This window comes from Physella acuta, unplaced genomic scaffold (assembly GCF_028476545.2).
Source record: "Physella acuta isolate Inbredline_101_S28 unplaced genomic scaffold, ASM2847654v3 ptg001558l, whole genome shotgun sequence".
NCBI classification, from domain to species: Eukaryota; Metazoa; Mollusca; class Gastropoda; family Physidae; genus Physella; species Physella acuta.
In genome coordinates, this window is record NW_026733072.1 from 89,262 (window position 1) to 112,274 (window position 23,013).

The window sequence follows — 23,013 nt, forward strand, 5'->3', positions numbered from 1 at the left end:
GAAACTTAAATCCTGAACAAGAGAATTTTCTGTTTGTAAAAACAACCAACAGGATTTAATTTAATTTAATTTTTTGATCAAGTAGATTCTGTTTTTATAAAAAAAAAAACTTTTGCATTTAAAAATTGTTTCATATTTACATTTGATTCAACTTTTAAAACTGTAGCCTAACAGATGAAATAGATTCGATCACAGAGCAAACGGTTACAGAGATGGAATGATATGCTATCCTCGCTCTTCTTATAGTTTGTTGATATTTCCCTCCAATGGCATTATACATACATTTAAAAACAATAATTAATGGACATTAGTATATAAGTAATGCTGTACAAATAAAAAGCAAAATCTTCAGGTTTAAACTAAAGATCAGACTTAAAAATTGAGGAAAATTATGTTGAACTGTAAAAAGTAGTTTTAGAACAAATATTTTTTTGCTCAAACTAGATCTATACATTTCTTGGGTAAACCTACACATTTTGGTGTAAAAAAACACCACAGGAATAATTTATTCAGTCATATATAGGCAATATAATACATGACTTGATCATTGATTTTAAGCTAAATGAAGAATGATAAAAAATGAAGATGGTCCACAGATTTTATGAAGTCAGCAGCATTTTTACAATTATTACTAGGAAATAACTACCCTTTAATGAAACAATGCCAGGTTTTTAAAAACTTCATGTCTAAAGTTGTAAATGGTAGTCTAACTAAATCTTATAATTTAAGATTAATTAACTTATAAAATGGTTTGTTTAAAAAATGAAAATAAACCATAAGCAGTTTTGAAAAGGGGACATAATTGGAAATGTAATCTAATGGTTGGGTTTTATTCCCTAGTGGCGTATTCTCATCCCTATATAACATAAAAAAGTAGAAGTGGAAATAAAGTTAGATAACTCCGAAATGTAAGGTGTAGCCACTGAATAAATTATACAAATTTTCTAGGACTAAGCCTTATAAATGTTTTTTTTTAAAAACTAAATAACCTAGAAATATACAGATTCTTTAGGATTAAAAATACCGACCTACACTATAAAGTACTTTAAGGCTTACTGGCTAATTGCATGTTCACACTTTTAAAATCAGTAAGAAATGTTTTAACTTGACTAAATTAAATATTCTTATTTAATAGATTACATTTTAAATCAAGGAATCTTCTTAGTTTTTGGATTAAATTTTGTTTTAGTTGGGAAGGTACTATATAATGGTTTACAAATGTAAATATTTCAATTGGTACTGTCAAGCATACCCTTTGACAGATAGAAAGTGCTGCTTCACATATACTAATGAAAGCTTTGGTTTTGATTTGTTTCATTTTGATCAATACAAAAAAAAAAAACATGTTCAAAATAACTTTTAGGGCATGAGCAAGTGCTTGTAGGTTATCAACATACAAGGAAATACAAAGACAAAGCAATGGATGATTCAGTAGTTATTAGATAAACACTGGGCACTCTAGAACATCACACATCCTGGTCAGTGGTGGATCATGGGGGAGGCTGACTGGGCTTCAGGAAAGGGCCTCCAAATTTAGGGTAACCCAAAATGTTGTTGCTTAGCTATACAATTACTTAAGTAAAATCTGTGATATACTAATCACAAAATCCCCAAATCGTATGTGCACTAAAATGTTTTTTTTTAATGAATTAATATAATATAAATAAACCTTGTAATACAATCGTCACAAGGGGCCTTAATGACTACAGTCTGGGGTCCCATGACACAAATCCTGGTCACAGAATTCTCATTTAACACAAGATCTCATTAGAACAATCATAAAAGTGAGTTATATACCAATTGTTACTTCTCTTTGAAAATCAGGATTACTTTTTATATCTTTCAATAAAAGGAACAAACTAAACTATTGTTGAATATGATAAAAATAAGTTAAATACTCAATGTTACTACTCTTTGAAACCAGGATTACTTATTCTATCTTTCAATAAAAGGAACAAACTGTGGTTGAATATGATAAAAATAAGTTAAATACTCAATGTTACTACTCTTTGAAACCAGGATTACTTATTCTATCTTTCAATAAAAGCAACAAACTTGATGGTTGAATATAAGAATACACATCCTGCACCTTCAACATTACCTGAGCCATTTCCTTTATATTAGTTTACACAGTGCAAACAGTACTGCCATTTTATTACAACCTTTAGTACCAGAAGTTGACGATAATCCTAAAATAAACTTAATTGCATGTTGGCTTACATATAAATTACACTGATATTTTAATATAAGGAATAAATATAAAAAAACACTATAGGTGTGATTGAAAGATGTGATTTATTTTGTTATATTCTAGATAATCCATCAAGGACATGAAGACAATTGGATGATAAAATATATTTTTACACAGCGATGTTGATATTACATACAACTGGAATGGCTTAAAATTGTTTTTGTTTTTACTCATGTCATTGCTATACAGGACATTTGTCTATTCAAGTATAAACTAAAGACTTATCCATGTTTTAAAATTGTTAAAAATGTTTTAAAATTTAAGGGGTATAATATTGAAAAAAAATAAAACCCTCTCAATTAATGACTTAAGTAAGGTAAAAATAACCAGTTAAAATAAATTAATACAATATTCCAAGAGTATGATTAGTATGATTTTAGTTAAAATATTAATGTAGAAAGTAAATGAAGCCACAAATGACATTTCTACAAAAATGTTGTTTGGGAATTAAAAATTAAAACCAGACTGTTTAAAAAAGGTTTCCATAAAACAATTTTGTTTAAATATTTTAAACATTTCAAAGATTTAAACTTAAATCCTTAAAAATAAATCATTCACATAAATATATGCAGCGCCACTGGTTAATAATCAAGTAAAAAGTTATTTAGCATAAAATTAAAACATGGAAAACATTTGATAGTACCGAGCGACAATAAAACTTATTTTAAAAATAACGAATGCGGAGTCGAGAAAAAATGCTGGAAGCAATGCTAGGATATCACAATCAAAGTTGAAGACAGGGAAATGTGTGAAACAATTTACACAAAACATGAATTGAAAATTGAAACAACTTTTAAAAAAAGTGTTCCGCTGTAGCTCTATTCTACATGCAAGTAAGCAAATAAATACAGGATAGAACAGATGGCTTCACTTTTTAAAAGAATAAATGCCTTTCAGGCATACCCGGGGTTAAGTTAATCACACTTTCAAATACAAACTTGACAAACAACATTAATCTAGTAAGACAATCATTTGATTAGTTTAAAATGCATGCTAGAGTTTATACATTTTTTTCCAAAATTTTTTTTTTCTTGATCTAAAACAGAAGATCACTACCCAGATGAACAGCAAGCAGATTGATGACAACTGGGCAGGTCCAGGGGACTATTGATAATAGACCACTGTACCACAAGCCATTAATAACAAACCATTAATGACAAGCCATCACATGACAAATTATTAATAAAAAGCCATTAATGATAAGTCATTAATGATAATCCATTAATGACAAGCCATCAATGACTAACCATTAATAACAAACCATCAATGCTAGCCCATAGAAATCAAACCACAGCCCAAATAACACTGTCTGCTTTTACTACACAAAACTAAAAAGTACAGAACTGAAAGTCACTGGGTTTCACAAGTAATTATTTTTCAGAAGAAACCTATAAAAAATTCATAAAAAACGTTTTAATAACAAGCTTTTATGTAATGATGCACTAAAAAGTAGAAAATAAATTATAGACTACTATTTAAATAACTATAAAGAAAAGCGTGGGTCACTTTAGTATCTATTGGATACCTTTACTAATGTTAAGGAAGACACCCACGCTTTTCTTTATAGTTATTTAAATAGTAGTCTATAATTTATTTTCTACTTTTTAGTGCATCATTACATAAAAGCTTGTTATTAAAACGTTTTTTATGAATTTTTTTTTCAGTACTTTACATGTTTTATCTACAATAGAGTTACATGACTAAAAACCATTGCGCGCCTACTGAATATCACGTTCAGTAGGCGCGCAATGGTTTTTGAACGCAGCCATTACGTGGTCGTGATGGCGCAGCTATTGATGACGCGTGTGGTGTGGTTGGCTAGACATGCCTACTAATTCGGTCCAAATTTTAATTAATTAATAAAAAATTAATTAGGCATCCAATTAAGTCAAATTTAGTTTCAGATTGCATTGTCTTCATGTCTTGACCCACGTGCCAACTGTGAATCGTATCGGTCAAGTAGAACTGTCCGAATTTTCACTCCTGCGTTTCTATCTAGACTGACGACAGACAGAATGACGAGGAAGTGAGTTAAATAAAAGCTTGTAATAAAATAGATCAGTCTGGATAAACTGAAGCCTATCAACCCATCTTCAAAATTAGACTCTCAAAATAGAACAATATTTTGTTCTAAATTAAACAAATTGACTTAAGTAAAAAAAACATTCATCAATTACAGGAACTATAAAAAATATTCACGGAATGATTACTACAAATTCTGGTTCATATTTCCAATAAATAGAAAAAAAATGTTTAAAAATCTGTCAGAATTCATATACTGATATGGTGTTGTAATCATTTAAACTGTGTACATTCTAAACTAAGTAAAGTTTTTAAAACAGTATCTGGAGAATCTCTTGAAAGTTTCCTGGCACTATCAAGTTGATAAAGTTTGCTGTAAAAAGTTTTTGATTATATATTGTGTGGTTCATATGTATTACAACTGTATGAATGATTTTAAAAATATAAATATATACAAATACACAAAAGAGTTTCAGTTTTTTCCCAGTAGATAGTTTAAATAAAAAAAGATTATTAGTGGCTATACAGAGTAAATTAAAATACCCACAACCATTTCAATTGCATTTTATATAGTATATTAAAAGCATGATATTTACCATGGGGAATTTGACCAGGTTTTGCATTCTATAATCTTACTAAGATATAACTTTAAAATAAAAATTAGCTTACAATTATTTAATTAAACCTTGTAAAAGTAATTAAGTTTAAAATTTTTGTTTTTAAAAAACAGTAATACTTGTATTTTAATACTTAATATCTAAAAAACATATTTTGGTTAAAAAAAATGTCGATAAAACTTTGAACTTGAGAAATTCTATTTTATGGAGTGTATCTGTTGTTTACATTATAGATTTTATTCACGCTGGGGTCTTGTGTCACACAAATTCTGCGTCGTCGTCGACAGCTGAGAAAACAGATCTACCGGAGAGGGAAGACTGCGAGTTGGACAGATTTTCTTTGTCCTGAGATGAACCACGACTCAACCGGTCAACCCTTCGACCAATCAGCGTGGACCTTCCTGTCGTTAGGGGTGTGGCTAATTTGGGTACCGGCGTCTCCGATCTATTCTGGCTATCACCCGAGTCTGACTTCACCGACCAGGTCTGAGAAAGTTCCGGAACTTCATCGGCAGTGTCTGAGTAGAGGAACTCTGTGTATGCAATGTTGGAGCTGGATGTGCTGTTGGTCTTAGTGATTTTGTTGTCGGAGCTATAGCAATACACAGATGTGGAGTTTTTGTGAACCCCTAGGTCGTCCTCATACAATTCACTGCTACTCATTAACTTTGTGCTATACAGATTGGTCACTGATTTTGATCGGCTGTTTTTGGTCAGGCTCGAAGGGCCAGGAATACGGGTGGGGGTTTCTGAATTTTCATCTTTCCGGGGGCGTACTTTGAGGATTTCTTTGATTTTAGAAACCAGGGCTGTGGGGTTTTTAGCCATTTCAGCGCTAATGTCGTTAAGGGCATCGGAGGGGTGGGGGTCAGTGTCTGGAATGGTGGTTTGTCTACCTGGTGAGTACGTCCCATTCAGGCCGGAAGTTGGTGAGCTGGATAACTCAGCGGTGTCTTGAGGTTTCTGGAATGATCCCGGAACACTTGAAGATCTCTTGAACCTGTTGTCTTCAGGTTGACAAGCCCTGCCTGTGATGTTGCCGTGACCAGACGAGACATCCGAGGAAATGACGGACCCGCTGGACGTTCTCATAGAGGCTATAGAAGGTGAGGATCTAGCTTGACTAGATGCCTTCTTGTGTTTCCCGTCAGACTGCGGCTCTTCAGCTCCACCTGGCGTTTCATTAACAGATGCTCTTAGCTCTTTCTCTCGTAGTTTCTCAAACAATTTCTCCATCTTTCTGTACGTTTCAGGGTCTTCTGGAGGTGCTTCTAAAGACTCTGTGTCCACATGGACATATCCATTCTTTAACTCAGGCAGTATGGCTTTGATCTCATCAAGAGGTCTAGGTTCCAGTTCACTGGCTGGGATATCGCTGACCACTCCTTTATTTCTTTTTGCGCGTGGAGGCAGTTTTCTTTTCGTGTCAGACAATGTAGAGTCCACCCAGGCCTCCGTCCTGTCCCCCGTCTCACCCCCACTACCCGTACTTCTAACACTTCCGGTTTTCTGTCTGACCAGCGCAGAATCTGGCGTCTGAGAGCGTGATCGCACTTGACTAGAGCCATTCGGGTTGGTCGGTCTTCTGAAGACGTTCGCCTTTGGCGTCGAGTCGTATTTCACCTCACTTTTGTTCGTCACCTGAACACCATGAGACCCCGCGCCATCCCGGCGAATCATCAAAACCTCTTCATTGGGGACTTTATTCGCCTTGCGGTTCAGTTTCCTAGCGTCCACGCTAGAGGAACGCACACGTTTATTTAAAGCGTTGGCCCTGAAGGCTGTGCTGCGCACCAGTTCGTTGATCTCCTCGTCGTCAGAGAAGGTGATCTCGTTAGTGATGCTCATCGACGTTTCGGCGTAGGCGTTGAGAGAGGACGACAACGAACTAGACTGTGTTTTCTGAGACTCAGGTCTGGTTTTATTTGACCAGCAGGTGTCCAGAGACCCGCGTCTAGCTTGATTCCCCCCTCCTCCTCCTCCTATAGAGGAGACGTTAATCTCACCATTGGCGCCTATTGTCCATTTTTCTCGTGGCCCGGGGGTCACGGCTTGGCTGGAGGGCCCGGGGCCGGGCGTGTAGGCCCTTCTGGCGTTGTACAAGTCTTTGTAGCTCGTGTTGCTACTGCCAGGGGTGGTCTGTTGTTTTCTGGAGATGATCGATGTCGGTCTGATATGTGACGTGGCTGACTTCAACGTTTTCTCCTCGCTGAAGCTACTGCTTGGGGAGACTGGGGCGTCCTCGGATCTGACGCTAGAGGAGTTGCTGTTGGACCTGGAGAGTAGCGCAGGTCTCGGCGCTGATATAGCGATAGGTCTGGACTGAGAGAACGTGCAGGATGGATTAAAATCCTCTGTCGGAGAGTTGGAGGCAAGAGAGTTGCTGACTTTGGGCGTGGTAGGACGGGACAGGAACATCGGCTTGGGGATGCGACTAGGTGTGTTTGGACGTTCTTTGATGGACAAGGGGAGATGCGGCTTGGGGAAGTGACCTTCGGAGTCCACGCTGAGGTCACCGTCTTGGGAGTCGTTCTCAGAAATATTGCCACAGATACCAGAGGGGGTCTTAGGTCGGGTGGGAGTCTTTGGTCGAACCGTGATAGGTTCTGGGGTATCCATTTCCGGTCTAGACTCCACCCAGTTCGATATGGCCCCGGCTACTTTAGCAACGGCGTCACGCTTGATCTGGCTAGGTGTTTTTGGCCTGGCCATTTTATACTCGTCTTTACTCCCCGTGGGCGTCTTAGGTCGATAACCTCCCAACGATGTAGGGGTTTTAGGACGAGAGATGGTCGAGTTTTGAAGACTGCGTCGTGAAGACTGCGGCGTTTTAGGCGGGTCGCCAGGCAGGCCTTTGTCCTCGTCTGGAGACTGTGGCACGCTGCTGGCGTTACTCCCAGCACGCCTGGCACTGGCTCTAGAAGAAATGGAATCCCGCACAGACCGCGTCTTCTCCTTCAGCGCCCCACAGTTCAAGTTACCACCAGCTTCTCCAGAACCACGGCGTTTAGAGCCTCGCTCTGGAGACTGCTGTTGTTGGTTCTCCTGTACCGCTAGCCCCGAGCTAAGCAGGGATTTGAACTCGGACAGCGTCATGGTGCTGATCTTGTCCATGCTGAAATTGGTGCTGCTGTCGCCCTCCAGGGAGCTGACGGAGCCGGACTCGCAGACATGCTCCAGGCTGGAGGCGGAGCACCGGGTCACTGAGGGCATCTCGGTTCTCTCGTCAAACGACACGGACCTGCAACACACATACACATATATTTGAGTATCAAGAGAAAAATAACAACATCAAAAGAACATCTAAACATGAGAAAAAACTACTGCCAAAGGGTCATCCATTTGTGACGTCCATACGGGGGAGGGGGGTGTTCCAAAATCCAAAAAAAATTGTGGACGTCATAAATGGATGACCCCTAAATCTTGTGTTGCATTTAAGTATTTATCAGAGTTTCTAGTATATCAATTTTCTTTTATACATCAAACATAAACAATGGAACCTTAATGAGAACTAATTATTTTGGTAAAAAAAGCGACTGTGTTTAATTAAATGACGAGATAACAGACAGGCACCAATCTTAATTAAGGAAAATGGGTTTTAGTGTCCATGCCATGTTTTAATCAAGCAATCAAATCTTTGCAAGCAAAAATGAAATAGCTGACAGTTTTTAGAGGTAGTGCAACCAAGCAAAGCGCAGCAAGCAGGGAAGGAGATCTCTATGCAAATAATTTATTAAGTTTTACTTCAAGGTATCATTCACACCATCCTTACCTCAAGGTATCATTGCTAAATTCACACCATCTTTACCTCAAGGTATCATTGCTAAATTCACACCATCTTTACCTCAAGGTATCATTGCTAAATTCACACCATCCTTACCTCAAGGTATCATTGCTAAATTCACACCATCTTTACCTCAAGGTATCATTGCTAAACTCAATCTTACCTCAAGGTATCATTGCTAAACTCAATCTTACCTCAAGGTATCATTGTTAAACTCAATCTTACCTCAAGGTATCATTGCTAAACTCAATCTTACCTCAAGGTATCATTGCTAAACTCAATCTTACCTCAAGGTATCATTGCTAAACTCAATCTTACCTCAAGGTATCATTGCTAAATTCACACCATCCTTACCTCAAGGTATCATTGCTAAACTCAATCTTACCTCAAAGTATCATTGCTAAACTCAATCTTACCTCAAGGTATCATTGCTAAACTCAATCTTACCTCAAGGTATCATTGCTAAACTCAATCTTACCTCAAGGTATCATTGCTAAACTCAATCTTACCTCAAGGTATCATTGCTAAACTCACACAATCTTACCTCAAGGTATCATTGCTAAACTCACACAATCTTACCTCAAGGTATCATTGCTAAACTCACACAATCTTACCTCAAGGTATCATGGCTAAACTCAATCTTACCTCAAGGTATCATTGCTAAACTCAATCTTACCTCAAGGTATCATTGCTAAACTCACACAATCTTACCTCAAGGTATCATTGCTAAACTCACTCAATCTTACCTCAAGGTATCATTGCTAAACTCACACAATCTTACCTCAAGGTATCATTGCTAAACTCACACAATCTTACCTCAAGGTATCATTGCTAAACTCACTCAATCTTACCTCAAGGTATCATTGCTAAACTCACTCAATCTTACCTCAAGGTATCATTGCTAAACTCACTCAATCTTACCTCAAGGTATCATTGCTAAACTCACTCAATCTTACCTCAAGGTATCATTGCTAAACTCAATCTTACCTCAAAGTATCATTGTTAAACTCAATCTTACCTCAAGGTATCATTGCTAAACTCACACAATCTTACCTCAAGGTATCATTGCTAAACTCACACAATCTTACCTCAAGGTATCATTGCTAAACTCACTCAATCTTACCTCAAGGTATCATTGCTAAACTCACTCAATCTTACCTCAAGGTATCATTGCTAAACTCACTCAATCTTACCTCAAGGTATCATTGCTAAACTCACTCAATCTTACCTCAAGGTATCATTGCTAAACTCACTCAATCTTACCTCAAGGTATCATTGCTAAACTCAATCTTACCTCAAAGTATCATTGTTAAACTCACTCAATCTTACCTCAAGGTATCATTGCTAAACTCACTCAATCTTACCTCAAGGTATCATTGCTAAACTCAATCTTACCTCAAAGTATCATTGTTAAACTCGCGCTGGATAAGCGCACGCCTCGCGGGGTGGACATTCTTTTCGGATTTTCCCCAAACGGTCTCACTGTCCCTCTTGACGTCACCGTCCCTCCTGACGTCACCGTCCCCGGACGTGACGTCAGTAAGTGATGACGTGACGCCATCATAACCCGACGTACGACTATTATTATTACAATCGTCTGCAAGTTTACCAACGTACGAAGAAGTTTTCACCTTGGGTTCTAGAACGCTGTACATGACGATTTTGTGAGAACAGAACCTGATATCACTGCGCATGTGCCAACATCTTTTAAGTCTCTAATCCTCAGTCACATACAGAAATATTGTCTGCGACACCAAAATACGTTTATCGAAATTTGATCAGTACAGAAAAAAAACCCGTACAGAATCTGGGCTATTTCACTTGTACTCTCAATCTTGGACAAGTAGTGCGTAGTTTATTCCCGAGTGCCCCATCAGCGGCATGTAAAACTTTGGTAAATAAACACAGCAAACGTTGAGTTACTGCGGGAACTTATTTCACAAACGTCAGCACTAGCAAAACACAGACCGTTCTAGATTAGTTTTCGAAGAACAAATCTACGAGACATCACCATCTAGCTTCAGTGGGTACAGGAAATAAAAATATTTAACACGGGCTGGTTAAAATAGAGTTAAATAAAAATTAAACTTAGCGTTTAAAAAACGGATGTATATCAACAAGAAATGGAATACACATTCGAAGAAGGCACTGACAGACAGTGTCTCATCAAAGGAGGAGGGGGGCGGGCGGGCGGAAAACATATGCTTTTCCAGTGTGTCCCCCCCCCCGGAGAAAAAAAATCTGGAAGAAATACTGCTGACAGAAGATACTGATAGAAGACACTGACAACAAGCACACTGACATAGAGGACATTGACATATAGGAGACATTGAGACAGAACACACTGACACAGAACACACTGACATAGAACACACTGTCAGAAACAACTGACATTAGACAATTATTCTGGTGAGAGGTTAAATCTAAAATAAAAAAGACAAAACATGCTGGTCTTTACGATTTTCTAATTTTTTTTTTAACAAACGATGTCATGAATAGACCACCGTGCAACATTAATGAGTTTGTAGGCACAAAAATCAATCGATCAATCGATAAGGTGTTGCCGGCACTACACGGAGATAAGTAGACCCCAGTGTCAGACAGGTACTACACGACTGACACATTCACACCGACAGATTATTTCCGATAGTTATATTAACTGGCATTTTGAACTATGGGGGTTCGTTCATACATGACGCAGAGGCGTAGCCAGGGGGGGGGGGGGGTGCGGACCGCATCGGGTGACACCATTTAGGGGGGTGACACCAAGGCAAAAAATAGCAAAATATATAGAGAAAAACTTAAGGGGGGGTGCAAATCGAAAGTTTGAGGGGGGGTGCAAATCGAAAATTTGAAAGTCTGTCCCCTGGAAGGGTCGATATGCCTCTGGGGGGGGGGGGGTGACACCATTAAGTGCCGCACCGGGTGACACCCGACCTCGCTACGCCACTGACATGACGCTAAATTTTTTAGGCCGATTTTAACTCTCCGTTCGTCCCCTATCTTTAGTTGTCATAAAAATCAAAGCCCCCCCCCCCCCCCCACCCTGCGTCACCAAGTTCTACTCTCCCCCCCCCCCCCCCCCCCCCACGGAGTCATAAGTTAAATTAAAAGGTACTCATTTTTCGTTATTTTTGTTATTTAAACATATACAAAAAACGCTGCGTCAGACCCTTGAAAAATCAGAAGGGACGTGTGAGATTAAAATTCTCTCCGAGCCCAACACAGCCTTTTCACAATGGGCTTAATGAACAGTATCGCATAGCACGCAGGATCTTAGAAATAAACACACCTAATTACAGAATAATCTTTTGGCATAAACGTAAAAAAAAATCTGGCATATAAAAAAAAAAGCAAGCTTTAATTATGTCGCTCTCGAGTTACCCTTCATGCCAGGTTGAGAAAGACGAAAATATAACAAAAACGTGTTGAGGCTTGAATCCCCCCTACATAACACTTACAAAAGGCGTAATTTTGTAAGGATTAACTTGATATAGAAGGATCGTAGTTTATTATTTTGGTTAAATTATCCACGCTTAAGCCGCGACCGGTATTTGCCGTAAGCGAGGTCGAATTCCAGTTAATGGTTGAGACGGGTATGACATTTTTGGTCGTCTGAAATATTGATTGCTCAGGTGGGTTGATACAGCAGGTCTTTGATTTACGCTGGTGTGTGTGTGTGTGTGTGGGGGGGGGGGTATACGGCGAGGTTGGGCAGGTCGACGGCAATTAGAGGTGTACACTTCATGTACACACTTGACGTATTTACACACACTTATCAGTAGAAGTATCGGGTGTGTTTGCGTGTACTTCACAGTATACTTCACCGGCTTACTCTTGAGGTAACGCAGATTTGATAGATTTCAAGAATACGGGTTCTACCAAAATAAGTGGAAAATAAAATACCGCTACCTTATAAAACAAGACTATCGGTGAAAAATATAGTTAATTTTTAAATGTTTGTTTTTTAAACGACTAATCTTTGTGTTCGCCTTTGATTGATAAAATAAAAAGTGACAATGGTATGCATAGAAGAAAAAAAATTGAACCATTATTTTACTTTTAAAAATTGGTATATAAATCGGCACATTATACTTATTTGGCCCTTTTAAAAAACAATTAAACCTGCATACTTGGAACAGCTCTGTGAGTGTGTGTGTGTGTGTGGGGGGGGGGGGGGGTCGAAGCTTATTTGTTCACCTTTAGCTACAACGCAACACACACTCGAGTCTTGGAGGCAAGACTCGGTGTTTAAAACAGGTGAATACGTTCTATTTCTCCAACGAAGGCCATCAGTCGAAACATTATGTTGTTGTTATTTTGATCTCTTAAAACTCAAAGAACAAGACTCTGGGAGTGGTTATCATTACCTGACAGCTTCAATGTAAACTTTTTATAAAAAAAATATAATAAAGAAATGAAATGGCTGTGGTTTGGCCGGCAACAGTATTTTACGTAACATGTATGTCGGATTTAAATCAAATGAATACATCACAAAACAGATATACAGCACACAATATTACTAAAAAGCAAATAACTCAAAAATAAACCAAAAGAAAACATGAAACATGAAAGACAGACATGTACTATAAACATCCAACAAACATTTAACTCAAACATGTAACAAACACTCAACACAAACTATAACACAAACATGGTACAACTATCTACTTAGATCTACTACTCAGAAGGATTCGTACCCACGACCAAACCTGCCACCGAATCCGACCAACGTGCTAGAACACCACACTATCAACATGAACAAAACACGCAAGAAAAACATGCACCATCGACACACGAAGTGAGTACACAATTCGTGACTTAGTTACCAGCAACACGTTCCTCCAGAATTTCGCACAGTAAAATAAACACACAACACACAACAAGCCTACACAGTTCTCGCGAGGTGTGTTAAGTACCGTAAGCCTAATCTAGATCTGACTTATATCTCCGTTCAATGAAACCAAGAATCAATCAATCCGTTATTAACAATTCGTACACAACTGCAGACAATCGCATTTAATTAACCAATAATTAATCACACGGTGACGAAATATTCCAGACAGAAATCATGAGGTCAAGTTTCGAGCCGGTCATAACACAACCGACTTCTGGAATTCCAGATCACACAACAGCCCTCTCCCGCCACACGCCGTATCGAATATCGAACCTTCGCGCTGATTTTTAAAAAAGGTGATTCCTCATTCGTCAGAGGCGTGTGTTTTTCTTTCTTTTGTTTAAGGTAGGAACAGCTGAGCTTCGTTGATAAAAGGCGTGGGGTTAGATCTAATTCAGGCAGGAACGATCGAAAGACATAGCTCAATGGAAAACTAACGCGAACGGGGACACAGGTAGAATTTAAAAAAAAAAATTAAACTTACCCCTTAAGCTATAAGAAAATTTTAACAGGTATTTAAAAAAAAATTAAAGGCATAGCAACCATTCATTGTTTCCTGAAGTATGTTCTGATTCGACAGCACCAAAAACTTTAAACAACAATACGACACAGAATATTAATAAAAGCTGCACCACTTTTTTCCATATAAAAAATGCAAAACAACAACAAAATACGCCCACTTACAAAATGAATAAGACTAAGCCAAACGTAACGCAGCATCAACACCGACCATTTTTTATATCACACACATTTTAAAATCTGCCTTTTAATTAAAATAATTTAAAGTGTACCGAAAATTGCGTAATTTCAAGGATATGAGATGACCTTCAACTTACTAGTAATACTCCCAACTTTTCCAGTTTAAGTACAAAGACTTAGGATATACTCGCCGGATAAGACAACCCCCGACTTCTGAGAGGACTTAACTGAGTTATACCCCGGAATATACGTGAATCTGACACAGGCGCTATCGTATGTGGTCATCAAGCAGGATTACTGACAACATCTTGTCAGGAATAAACATAGTGTACAAGCTTTGAAAAAATTCACATCATCCAAGTTGCTGTACTTTGTATTCTTGGCATATTACTTTAAAGACAACCATATCATTAATACCCCCTCCCCCTACTCACAAAAAAAAAACAACAAAGCCTGTAGTTCAACTATGTCTACAGCAGGCGCCGCCCCTGGACAAAAGACATAACCAATCGGAATTCCAGGCAGGTATAAATAACGTCCCGCCATACAGGTAGGGATAGACCCACGAGACACCCAGCCCCACGTGATCAGCCAAATCAAGTATTGATTCCCCAAACCCGATATATTTTATCGTTCTCAGGTGGCTCGCTGTCCGTGCGGCGCGGTGCATTTCACAGATTAATTAAACGGGCGCGTTTCCCGCATACGCTGAAGAGTACTTAAACAAATACAGTCTCCAAATATCTCACTTGTGCTCGGCTGTATAATTTTTTTTCTCCAGAGAAAAAGAGCCAACAAAGGATATGAAATCTCAACTAACCCTAGACTTTGCTTTCAGACTAATCCTCCAGCCTCTTAAAGCTGCTTCAGTCAACAAAACTAAAGAAAAGAATCACGGCCCAGTGGGGTATACGACAACAGGATAAAGATTATTACTCCTGAAGATACGGGTTCAAAGGTTGTTTGATCCCCTGTCATGTAGGATGGGTACCTATGTGGAGTGTCAGGGCCACACAATAATGGCCTTGTTTATGCTGGCCACACAACACTGGCCACCCAAATCCCCTTGAATACCGTTACCATAGAAACTGAATGACTCTTTCTTGAGAATTTGACAGAGTGCTTTAAATAACTTACTTTTGTCACAAATAATTCCACGTAATTCCACTTTTGACAAGCAGATACAATATGGCTGTATAAAAGAAGAAATATATTCTGCATAAAAATTAACAAAAGACTTTAGACAGACAAAAAAGTCTGTCTATGCGAACGTGTGAGACGAATTTTTCAAGAGCTTTATAGGGTGACAAAATGGCGCATTATAAAGTCATCAGGCGGTCAGTGAAGCGTGGATAAACACATGGTTGATTGCTTCTTAAGACGTTTGCCCTAGATCAAAACATTGGGTGTATTGAACAGGCAGCGAGGAGAAATATTTCTCATCACTGCCTGATCAAAACATTGGGTGTATTGAACAGGCAGCGAGGAGAAATATTTCTCATCACTGCCTGATCAAAACATTGGGTGTATTGAACAGGCAGCGAGGAGAAATATTTCTCATCACTGCCTGATCAAAACATTGGGTGTATTGAACAGGCAGCGAGGAGAAATATTTCTCATCACTGCCTGATCAAAACATTGGGTGTATTGAACAGGCAGCGAGGAGAAATATTTCTCATCACTGCCTGATCAAAACATTGGGTGTATTGAACAGGCAGCGAGGAGAAATATTTCTCACCGATGCAGTGGATGGGATTTTATGGAAAGAAAGTTGTCGATATTTCCGTTTTTTTTCTCTCATGTATTCGATCATCATCATCTTTTCTCGTTTGGGCTCAAAACACATGGGGCAGATGAAGTAGAGTTTATCTGTTTCATTGACCTCGGCATACATGGAGATAATGTGGTCAGCACTATGCCCAGCCTTAGATTACCTAATGGGAGTTAGGTGCCCATCAGAGATGGGTGGACTCAGGGACATTCTACTGTATTCGACTATTAACACACACTCAAACTGACTTTCAACTTTCTTTTCCAATGCTCTTTAAGATAGTCACTTAAAAAATAAAATAGTTTTTACAAAAAAAAATATTTTATGTAGTGCAACTATGAAAAAAGTTTTCTAAGGTGATTATCTCACTACAAGGCGATTATCTCACTATTTAAGACAGCTTTCATCTCAGCATTTAAAGAAATTAGCAAGACATCACGAGGCTTCGCTCGTCAATTTCGATACATGACAGACGGAGCTCGACAGACAGACAGACAGACAGACAGACAGACAGACAGACAGACAGACAGACAGACAGACAGACAGACAGACAGACAGACAGACAGACAGACAGACAGACAGACAAAGGAAGCAACTTAAATATAAAAGCTTGTAAAAAAGCGAACAAAATAAAAACCTCAATAAAAACAAACACAAATTGATCTCATACTTTGTTCACCAACGTAACTTACATTTTAAAACCTAGTATCTTGATCCTTAAGAAAAAACCGAACAAAAAACAACTACACCAAATACACGTCCATTCTATCCACAAGGGCCGCAGTAAAAAACCCAGGAACGATCCTAGAGGCACGAAAACTGGCGTCCATGCGTCGCCGATATTTGAGAAGGTTAAAGGATTCCTGCGCCGATTGTGTCTAATGTTTTGTTTCGTCTCGTTTGGGCAGGCGGGTTTGTGTTTTTGTGGTTATTAGGAATATGGGGATCCCAAAATGTAATTAGGATATCGATTTGTTTTATGGGGGTGGTTTTGTTTTTACGTCTGTTGGCTGGAGAATTTTGAAGATATGTAATGTGTATGGCTATCTCTAGTGTATGGCTGAAATAATGTGCATGGTTTTCTGTAGTGTATGGCTGTTTCTAGTCTATGGCTCTCTATGGCTGTAGTCTATGACTGTTGGTAGTTTATGGCTGTTTCTAGTGTATGGCTATTTCTATCGCTATTTCTACTATCGGGTACACGGCTAAAATAGTATTACAACATTAGTCCACGATGGTGAACAAAAGAACTGGTGTCTATCACGACAATTTGGTTTACCCGGTATAGAATACAAGGTGCATACGTATTATTATAATAAGATATTAGACCTACGTCTAAATTTTCGCTGTTTGTTTATTTCAAATATATTGAACATTTTTTCACAAGTAAACAATGTTACTAATTGTTAATAGCAGTAAAAAATGTGGTAATTAAACCAATTAACATGACAGTCAATGGACCAATTAAATGTCTGTGGACAAACTATTTTAGACGAATTATCACGGAGCTGCTAAAGTTAAATGATCCGTGAACATATTAGATAGATCAATAGACCCGGATATAGCAAATATAACCAGGGAAATAGTTTCAAGGTGATCGCTGGCTAACAAGCATCATTAAGCTCTAGCATAAATGACTTACACCCTCCCCTCTCCCCAAAGTCTCGCGATTGCGTTAACGTCCCTAAAGCTTACCAAGTGATGTTGGTAAAAATGTAAATTAACACATGAACTTGACGTAATTAAACATCGTTCTTCTAAAAAGTTTGACTTTACCCAGACCAAGTTTATAAACAAGTTTGTAGTTTGTTTTGGCGATCTCAGCTTTTTATTTTCTCCTTTGATTAATTTGTAACAGAGAAGTCCGACTTAATGAATGTCCAATACTAATTCAATAATAAATAATAAACAAATCTGGAATGTACTTACAAAGAACCTATTTTGTAAAGAAAAAACTATGTATAAATCAGAAACACTTCGCTGTGTGAGATACTAATTCAGCAATAAATAACAAATACGACATGAACTCACAAAGAACCTATTTTGTAAAGAAAAAAAACATGTATTAAACAGAAAAAAAATTGATTGAATAAAAAATGAACGAAATATTTTTTGATAGCCAAGCGTATAATACCCGTTAATGTCCACATCACGTGATCAAGTCATCAGGCAGACTGTAATTAAAAGCCGTTAGCAGTGGCGTGTGCAGTAGTGTGCTCATCTAAATGCGACTTTGTTCACTAGCAGGCATTTTGTCATGCGGCATTCATCAATCAGAGTACAGAGGCGTAATTAGTAGTTCATTAGGGTGGGGTGTTTGATTACGTGTGGGGTGTTTGATTAGGGATGCGATGTTTGATTAGTGGACCCATTTCGGCGCTCGGGACGAGCTATTAATATTGCGCCCCCCCCCTACTTATATATAGTTTATCAAGTTGGCTAAAAAGCGCCCCCCAGCCTACCCCCCCCCCCTCTCATTTTTTTAAGGTTGCGTGCGCATTTTTATCAGCCACTATCCTGTAACAGTAGTAGTATATTAGGTCCCTTTTGGGTCGCATGGGTGAGCAGGATGCGGATGCGGAGGCGGATGCGGAACAAAGGCTATATAGGAAAATACTCGGATGCGGATGTACAATGACATATAGCAAAATACTCACCCACCTGGGTGGAGTGGGTGATGCGGATGTACAACGACATATAGTAAAATACTCCCTGGGTGATGCGGAGGTACACCGACATATAGTAAAATACTCACCCACCTGGGTGAGGGTGGGTGAGCAGGATGTACAATGAGATATAGTAAAATACTCACCCACCTGGGTGAAGGTGGGTGAGGGTGGGTGAGCAGGATGTACAATGAGATATAGTAAAATACTCACCCACCCTAGGGTGGGTGATGCGGATGCGGAGTAGGTCACCTTTTGGTGACCTTGTGACGTAATTAGTAACATTATGACGTAATCATTGACCTAGTTACGTAATCATTGACCTAGTTACGTAATTTTAACGAGTTTTTTAATTAGTTTAATGAGTTTTTAAAATTTTAATTAATTTTTTTTTGACCTAGTTACGTAATTTTAATGTGTTTTTTAATTAGTTTGAATTTAATTTTTAAATTTTTAATTAATTTTATTAACGAGTTACGTAATTTAATGCGTTTTTTAATGAGTTTGAATTTAATTTTTAAATTTTAATTAATTTTTATTATCGAGTTACGTAATTTAATTACTTTGATTGTATTTTTAATTGTTTAATTTGTTGTTTACTTGTTGTTTAATTTAATTACTTTGTTTATATTGTGTAATTTTTTATTGAGTAGTTACGTAATTTGATTATTTGTTTACTTTTTAATTATTTTTATTGACGAGTTACGTAATTGGATTTTATTTATTTTTTATTTTGTTTATTTTTAATTTTATTTTATAATTAGTTTGAATTCAATTTAATTACTTTGTTTATATTGTGTAATTTTTTTATTGACTAGTTACGTAATTTGATTGTTTGTTTGTATTTTGTTTGTTTATTTTGTTTGTTTACTTGTTATTTAATTTGATTACTTTGTTTATATTGTGTAATTTTTATTAACGAGTTACGTAATTTTAATTTTTAAATGATTATTTTTTTAATTTTTAACTTTTTAAAATTGATTTTAATTACTTTGAATGTTGTTTATTTGTTTATTTGTTGGTTTGTTTATTTGATTGTATGTATGTTTTATAGTAAACGGAGAGTAATGACGGGGGTTGAGGGGAGGGGTGTGCTACCATGTACTAGAACAGTCTTTGTATAACAGCCATTAACCAGCCATGCAACAACACCTGTTACTTATTGATCCGCAATCCTTTGTTTTTGTCAAACACTCGACAAGGAATTATTATTTTTAAATTTTATTTTTAATTGTTGTTTACTTGTTGTTTAATTTAATTACTTTGTATAATTTATTTGTTTGAAATTCATTTTAATTAGTTTGCTTTTAATTTCTTTGTTGTACGCCGTTTAAAATAAAAGACTAACACTAGCGTGTACTAGAAAGTGTCATTGTGTATAACATCCATTTAACCACAGCTGTTACTGATTAGTGACAGCTTGTACTTATCGATCCGCCCGTGATCCTCCCCAGCGCTCCCCGTGGTTGCTTAATAGCGGGCTCACTGAAGCGATCACAACAGGTAATTAATCGAAGCCATTAAGTCCCTCTCCGCGTTAAGTGTGGCGACAGCTGGTGCTGTAATTAGTCACGGCTCTCGGCTTTTTTCATTAGACTACAGCTGTACATGAACTATGTTCACATATCGTACGCCCGGTCATTCTTTGATCAAATTAAAAAATTTTGTTTCCACATGTCCTGCGAACCGTCCCTTGCTATGTATGAAAGATTAATGGTTGTAACTATTCGCTTATAGCGAGGGTCAGCGAAAACAAAAATATATTTAAGGGTCGGAATTTTCTTTCAACCACCGTTAAGTCAGGTTTTGAGACGAAACGAAGTCTCGGTAGGTTCGTGTTTTTTAATGGGCGACAGGGCGACTTGGTGCGTTGGTACGTAGGTATGCGTGGGTAGACATGTTTTTTACAAGTCTGGAAAAGTAATTAAGTTTTTTTATGACCGTTCCGATTTTCTTTTGATCTGACCACCATTTGACCACACTGAGCCAGATAAATTTAACAATTGTCGCAGCGGGGTTTATTTTAAGTGCACCCCGTGCACGCTTGTTTACATTTTAAAAGACGTGTCGCGTGTCTTCCCCTTACGGCTTCCCTAATAGAGAAACGAGAGGAAAGACAACTGTTCTAAAATTAGAACAGCCTTGTCTACAGACACGAGTATCGTCCCTTGTGAAAAAATTCGCGTCAGAATCCTTAACTAAACAGTCAATTTCTTTAAAAAGTTAAAAAATAATTTAGGAAGACAAGGGTTAACAAAATATATATCTTAGTCTTGCAGCAGATTACCTTCCCATGTTCGCTTTAGTATTACAGTTTTCATCAATCTTCTTTTTGACTTGAACTTCGTTAATTTTTAAGAAAGTTTACTTATACATAATACATTACGTCTAATGACAATTTTTTATTTTTACCACTCAATGTATTTTCTTTTTCTATATCTTACATTGTCATCTTAATTTTTGATCACCTTAGGTGGTGGTAAGGTGGTAAGGTGGTGGTAAGGTGGTGGTAAGGTGGTGGTAAATTTGCTTAAGATTATAAACTTCAAGTTTTAAAAATCAACAACGTTATAGTACGTCGTGTCAAATGACACACCGTTAAAATGTCTACATTTAAAGTTCACCAAAATAATGACGTAAAAACTAAATATGATATGACGTTAGCATACATATCATTCAATCTAATCACTCTAAAACACAAATCAATAATTTTTATTGATTAAGGGGCTGGGTGAGTTATTTTTATCGCTATTCGCCCTTCCCCTTCCCTTTGTCCGCAACCCTTTCCCCTTCTCCCATCCAACCTTGCGTCATCACACTAACCTCAATACCAACCGCTAGATAAACAGACCGTACTACTACCCCTTCTATTCCATTTAAGAGACAAAGGCTGTATGACAATCCTACATTTATCTACACTCAACTAATATCACAACCCCCTAGAAACCACTCCAACAGACTGGGTTATGTAACTTGTAGACACCACTCCTCGTTGAATATCTCTTGGACCCTTCCTACATCGACAACTTTGTCCGCCGCCCTCACCCCCGTCCCTAAACACCTGCTTGATAAACAGACCGTACCTCTACCCACACTATTACTTGGACAGACAAAGTAACAGACAAACTTGTATCTGTATTCAACTAATGTTTCAAGTGACAGCGTTCCCATCCAAATTTTAAAACTTTCCATATACAAATAAAACCAGCCACACCCGCCTTCGAAACCAGCCTCGTTGAAAACTCCCCTGACCCTAGTTTAACTTTGCCTCACCGATTCCAAAACAGTCCTGTACCAAACATCCATGTACCAATTTTGAAACCTGTCTTGATGAAAACAAAGACCGTCCCACTCTAGTGTAAACTCTACCCCGACCAACTCCGAAACAGAGATGGCCCCCGTTTGAAACCTGCCTCGGTGAAAACAAAATCCTTCCTACTCTAGTATAGACTCGGTCTCTAACACTTCCAAAACATCCCTGGACCAACTTTGAAACACGCCTCGGTGAAACCCAAACTCCCGCGGCGCTAGTTTAAACTCCACACCAATCGATTCCAAAACATGCCTGTAACAAATTTGAAACCGGCCTCGGTGAAAACAAAAACCATCCCACCGTAGTATAGACTCGGCCCCTAACACTTCCAAAACATGCCTGTACTAACTTTGAAACCAACCTCGGTGAAAACTTCACCGACCCTAGTATGGACTCTACACCTACCGATTCCAAAACATGCATGTTCCGAGTTCAAAACCAACCTTCACCGACACTACTATGAACTCGGCCCCTAACACTTCCAAAACATGCCTGTACTAACTTTGAAACCACCATCGGTGAAAACTTCACCGACCTTAGTATGGACTCTACACCTACCGATTCCAAAACATGCATGTTCCGAGTTCAAAACCAACCTTCACCGACACTAGTATGAAATCGGCTACCAACAATTCCAAAACATGCATGTTCTGAGTTCAAATCCAACCTTCACCGACACTAGTATGAACTCGGCTACCAACAATTCCCAAACATCCATGTAACAACTTTCCAACCTGCCTCAGTGCTAACAAAATTCCCCGACCCTAGTATGAACTCGACTGCCATCAATTCCTAAACATCCATGTACCAACTTTGTAACCTACCTCGGTGAAAACTTCACCGACCTTAGTTTAACTCTACCTAACAATTCCAATGATGCATATACGAACTTTGTAACCTGCCTCGGTGAAAACACCCCCGTCCCTAGTCTGAACTCGGTTACCAACAATTTCAAAACATGCATGCTCCGAGTTCAAAACCAACCTTCACCGA

General features: G+C 38.1%; 1 protein-coding gene across 1 annotated transcript; it reads right to left on the minus strand.

The window, feature by feature from the left end:
• Nucleotides 1–5,148: 5,148 nt before the first annotated feature.
• On the minus strand, nucleotides 5,149–8,103 carry LOC131928862 (mucin-2-like). The gene has a single exon (XM_059285010.1). The coding sequence runs from the start codon at nucleotides 8,101–8,103 to the stop codon at nucleotides 5,149–5,151; it is 2,955 nt and encodes a 984-aa protein (XP_059140993.1).
• Nucleotides 8,104–23,013: the final 14,910 nt, after the last annotated feature.